Consider the following 6,057-nt stretch of genomic DNA (forward strand, 5'->3'; position numbering starts at 1 on the left):
TTCCCTTTGTTTACGTGCTTGGATTGGATTGTGTTGGCCAAACATGGACCCAAATGTAAGGAGGCAGGGTGTACTTAAATACAATAATTCAACAAAAACACTAGCAGAGGTGCTGTGGAAGACTCGAAAACAAAATCAACAAAGTCCTCAAAATCAAAACTCAAAGTAACCAAGAAACACTGGGAAAAGAAAACACTGATCAGGACTACTAACAAAGACTTGCGACAGCAACAGTGGCTACATGCTAACACATAATAGGAAATACAATAGACCAGCTAACGAATAGTATCAGACCGTCAGTGTTACAGTGTTATAACCCTTTCAGTAATGTATATCCGAATACAGCAACACATGTCGACAAATGATATTACAATACTCACAGGCACACATTCTTTATCCACTGTGAAGAATGACTACTATTACAGCTGTTTACCGAGTCAGGTGTCTTTTTTGGGCTGTATCATACTGCCCCCTGATGGCCAATGCACATGTACCAGAAAACTGCATGTCCATTGAATTCAAGGAAAAAATGTGTCAAAAACAGTTTAAATTTTTTACATTCTATTTAATTACTGTATACAATTAGTATATGCTTTTATAAAGGGCAATATCATAGAGTTCTATTGTTTTTGTTAAAAAACACATTACACATTTTTGGTTTCCTTTTTGGGGGAGTTTGGAAAAGATAAATGACATTTCCATTCATTTCAGTTGGGAAAGATGATTTGTGATTTGCACCAGTGTACTAGAGCGACGTTGCCAATCAAGAACTTAGATTTAGAAAAATTTAATTCATGTCATGTCTGTTTCAACATTATCTTTCATGGACCCATCCTCTGACTAATGTCAGCATTTAAGGAGGAGTCTAATGAATTCTCACATGGTGTACTGGGCCTGCATCACTCCTCTCTCGAAGTATTCTATCATATCACTCACATCACGTCGGTCTGGGTTCTCTCTGCAAAGAAGCTCTTTTGTTAGGCGGGACAGGCGCCTTCAGCGTGCCCAAGGCAAAAAACATGATTTGGGAAAAGTACATGTTCTGGACGATGGTGTTTGTCAGCTTGCATCCATAAACAAGCCAAGGAGACTCACTTTTCTCGTGGATAACTACTGGTACGTCCAATGCATTTTATTTTCCTCACCAGATCTTAATATTGAGAAGAAAATACATATGTAGTATATATTCTATATATGTATTTCAGTATGACTCTAAGTAAGCCTCTTTTCAAATGTAATTTCACTACCAATCAAATTTAACTCTATAACTTTATTTTACCACCCTTAAAATTTGACTCTAAAGGTACCTGTATTATTTTGCAACCAATTAAATGCAACTTTAAGATGCTCTTCTTCCGGTGTTAATTTACTTCATGTTGGACCCCAAAGATAGAATGAAATAGTCATGTAGAGAGTAGAATAGTCATCTTCTATTCTTTTTGTACAGTTATATAGGACTAATCAAGTTTGACTTACAAAAAAAGGCTCTGTTATTTTAAACCAGTCAAGTTTGACTCTAAAGGCGCCACCTTTTTCCAGTAATATTTACCTCTGATGAACTTTACTACTGAAGAGAATTCTTTAATCAAATTTGCTTCTAGCTGTGCTATTATGTTCCTTCTTTCTTGAATTCGTTTGCAGCCGGTTCAGTTTGACTCAAGAGATGAGAGGAGGTTATTTTATCACTGATCAAATATGGTACATCTTGTCTTGCTAATCAAGTTTGACTCAAACAACAGTTTTTTTTTACACCAGTCAAGTTTTACAGTAATATTTGCTGTAGATCAACTTGATCTCTTCTGTTCTATTCAAATATGCTAACATCTTATCCATGGCCAATGTAAACCTTCAGAAAATGACTATGATGATATTGTTGCCCAAGTGTACTGTATGTGTAAGATAGGCGATGCTTATTTGTTGTTCATTTAAATAACCTACAGAATACCTAGTTGAAAGGGGATAGAACCTTTTCTATTTGTCGTTCCAAATTATGGAATGACCCTCTGATATACCCCCCTTATTGTCATTAAAACCCCATTTTAATTCCTTGGCTTACAACACAGCATTAAGACTCTACCGTTGTTTTAGTGTCTCTTTTGTTTGTATATATTTTATTGTCTTCGTTGATTTTAAATTGTTTTATGATTGAATATTATTTATGTAAAGCTCTTTACAGCTATGGTTGTTCTCTAAGTGTTCTATGAATAAAATTGAGTTGGTCTGAGTACATCCATAGTGCATGTTGAGCAACTATCAAGAAATATGCAGAAAACCTAAAATTCTCATTGATTAACTTAAATGTGGTTGAAATTTGTTTTTTTTTTTGTTTCTTCCCGTCTTTCATGTATTTGTATTGTTAAAGTAGTACATATTTCATTTGTGCTATCTAAAACATTTGAAATGAAAAACTTAATCATACACTCTTAAAACTGCTGGGTCAAAAATAATCCAACTGCGGTCAAGAATTGGACCGGCCTGCTACTTGGGTCTATTTTCCCTAAATTTCTGTGTTGTTTTGTACAGCACAATGAATTTTTTCTACAAAATAACTTGTAAACTAGTGGGTTGGTCCAATTTTTGACCAAAAACGTTTTTGTTTTTTTGCCCACCTAGCAGTTTTAAGGGTGCAACATGCATGGTTGTGGTTAATTCGACCCCCTTGGAAAAAAGCCATTTTTAAAAGATTTGACTCTAAATGTAAAACTAAACAGAATCACCATCAGAACATCTGAAAGAAACAAAAACCTTTGTAATTTGTATCAGGGATTGCGGAACACAATTCCAAGTGCTAATGTGTAAGATATTTTCCTTGCTGGAGTTTGTCTGTAATCAAATTGACAGGTGGAAACTGAATGTGTTGGGAGACATGGTAGCTAGAAATAAATTCCTGTTTGTTGCTTTGCCCTTTGACTGTCCACAACCCAATCTAGACTTACTTGCAAGTGAGTCACACCCATGTCTTTCCAACCGTATCCACTCTAAATTTGTTATCTCCAGTCAATCATTTTCAATTGATCATGTTATAAAGAGCTCAAATGCTGGTTTTATATTTGGATAATGCTGAGAGGGAATCTGGAACCAATTTGATGACATCAGCTCCATCTTGGGAAATTAGTGTGTTTGCTTCTGGTCAAGAGACAGCGGGGCATTGGGGGAGGCAGGGGAGTCCACACTCATCAGAAGAGGGAGCTTTTATTTTATCAGAAAAATTATTCTCTATGTCACTTTCGGAGTCGACAAATTGTGACAGCACCTCCTGGTTAACAAAATCTTTCCTTCGATGGCATTTTTTGTTGAGCGAGAGCAGAAAGACAGAATAAACGTCACCAAGAGAAATGCTTTAGGTCAAGCAATGTGTGGAGTTGTTAGGTTACGGCCCTCAAGCGTTTCTAAGATTGTCACATTTTGTAACATTGTAACAGTTATAGGGATCTTAGTATCATCCAACTAGAAAAACATGTGATGGCTCTGTTTGGACTTCACGAGAAATTATATTCAAACTAGGTGTGGTGGGTTTTTTTGGTTTTTTTTGCTGATGAGCGGTGTTGTGTGTGCACCAAACCTACCTTTTGGAACTATGCCCAAAAGTTTAATGTTGGTTTTATGTGGCCATAACACATTTTCCACAATGTGTTTGGGGGATTTCAAGTGTGTCTTTACAAAATGTAGCTGTGCTTGAATGTCTTATCTTTGTTAAAATAAATCTTCTAGCATGCCACCCTTCTCCATAGCCAACACAGGAAGATGGAGGATTACTTTCATAAGTAACTGCTTGGCAGAAATTCCTGCTTGTCCTCAGGTTCCTCTGATGTTGTGGAAGCTCTATGGACCATGACATGTAGTGTAAGATGTGGGACGGTGATAAATATTGAAGGGATCAAAACTTTTTATAACTAATGTGTCAACCGGGTGAGATTCAAAGGGGCCTCAAAGCATTCAGATCGACGCCCTTGATTATGAGCAATCGTGTCTGACTCAAATGAAGCCTATTTTCCATTTCAGGAGCAATGGAGTTTTCCAACAGTTCCCAGAACAACTTCTTCATGAACCACGACTACCTGGGCGACTTCCTGCAAGAAAATGAGACCAACTCAAGTGGCGTGGACCTCAACTCACTGGGCTGCTTCCAGCTGCGGATCCCACAGGAGCTCTTCCTGTCGCTGGGCCTCATCAGCCTGGTGGAGAATATCCTTGTCATAGTGGCTATCATCAAGAACCGAAATCTTCACTCACCCATGTACTACTTCATCTGCTGTCTGGCCGTATCCGACATGCTGGTCAGCGTCAGCAACGTGGTGGAGACCATCGTCATGCTTCTGCACGACCACGGCCTTCTGGACGTGCAACCGGGCATGCTACGCCACCTGGACAACGTGATCGACGTGATGATCTGCAGCTCGGTGGTGTCGTCGCTGTCCTTCCTGAGCACCATCGCGGCCGACCGCTACATCACCATCTTCTACGCGCTACGCTACCACAGCATCATGACCACGCAGCGCGCCGTGGGCATCATCGTGGCCGTGTGGCTGGCCAGCATCACCTGCAGCATCTTCTTCATCGTCTACCACACGGACAACGCCGTCATCGTGTGCCTGGTGACCTTCTTTTGCTCCAGCCTGGTCTTCAACGCTGTGCTCTACCTGCACATGTTTCTACTGGCGCACATACATTCACGCAGCATCACGGTCAACTTCCACAAGAAGCGGCGCCCGTCCACCAGCATGAAAGGAGCCATCACGCTCACCATCCTGCTCGGTGTCTTCATCGTGTGCTGGGGACCCTTCTTCCTGCACCTCATTCTCATCCTTATCTGCCCTTCCAGCCCCATCTGCAACTGCTTTTTCCGAAACTTTAACCTCTTCCTCATCCTGATCATCTGTAACTCGCTTATAGACCCTCTCATCTATGCCTACAGGAGCCAAGAGCTGCGCAAAACTCTTCAGGAGCTGCTCCTGTGCAGCTGGTTCTTCGGTGTTTGAATCTTATCTTGGAGGAAAGAAGAATTACACAGCCGCCGTTCCGCTGACTGGTACAGTTCAGTTAAGTTCGGAACGGGAAACCCTGATCTGGCTCGTGTTTCTGATGCGGTCGCATCCCTGCTACGTACTTAAACTCAAAAAGTAAAATAATGACTTTCGTGACAACCTCAACATAACGATGCCGCACAAAAACTGAGCTTATGCTGTATTTCAACTTTGACTTACAAAATCAATAGTCAAATTTATTGGTTTTTTTTTTATTTATCGTGACGTCTTACTGGGGTCGACAGTCTTGAACTTGCCAATGACTTCAACAAAGAAGGATCTCGCACTGTTTACAATGGAATTAAGCAGTTTCTAGTCCACTCTCATACTATACGGTATATGTTTTTAAAGTTTTCCCCCCCATCTATTGTCAACACGGAAGTAACAAGTCTTTGTCCACCAGTCAATGAGCAACAACATGTTAAGCTCCACCCTACACTGAAATCTCGTATACGACTGCTACCACAAAGAAAGGATGCAATGGTAAATCAAAATATAAATAATTGTCAAAATGAATGCCCTGCGACTGGCTGGCGACAAGTCCAGGGTATAGTCTGCCTTTCGCCCAAAGTCAGCTGAGATGCTCCAGCACCTCCCCGCGACCCTGTACAGGATAAGCGTGGAAGATGACACATGACACATGAAAAAATGAACTCACCCCCCCCCCCCCCCCAAAAGTTAAAAACCAGCTACATGACTTTTTTTTTTACAAAAATAGCATTAGCTTGTTTAGGGATATTTTTTTGTCTATCCAAATACAATTACGTAGAACCAATTGGCATCAAATAATGCTTAAAGTCAACTATTATTGTATTTGGTCTTAATAACAAACTTCTCTTTTGTGCATGCGTGTGTGTGCGCGTGTGTGTGTGTTGTCCGCAGAGAGTCAACCATGACTGTTAAAAAGTGATTCCCGTGAAGAAAAGAGCCCGATGTTTCCGGTCAGCTATTAAGTGCATGTATTTGTGGATTTGAAAGCCATTTCTACGCGCATGCTAAGGCACTGTGACTGGCAGCACATGACTCTTGAACC

The 6,057-nt window shown here is 40.4% G+C and overlaps 1 protein-coding gene across 1 annotated transcript; it reads left to right on the forward strand.

The window, feature by feature from the left end:
- Positions 1-963: 963 nt before the first annotated feature.
- On the forward strand, positions 964-5,753 carry mc1r (melanocortin 1 receptor). The gene is made up of 2 exons (XM_086026358.1): positions 964-1,116; positions 4,003-5,753. Exon 2 carries the CDS (start codon positions 4,008-4,010, stop codon positions 4,977-4,979), a length of 972 nt encoding a protein of 323 aa, XP_085882484.1. The 5' UTR covers positions 964-1,116; positions 4,003-4,007; the 3' UTR covers positions 4,980-5,753.
- Positions 5,754-6,057: the final 304 nt, after the last annotated feature.

The sequence above is a fragment of the Filicampus tigris genome, chromosome 3 (assembly GCF_054856515.1).
Source record: "Filicampus tigris isolate MCC_2025a chromosome 3, RoL_Ftig_1.0, whole genome shotgun sequence".
NCBI classification, from domain to species: Eukaryota; Metazoa; Chordata; class Actinopteri; order Syngnathiformes; family Syngnathidae; genus Filicampus; species Filicampus tigris.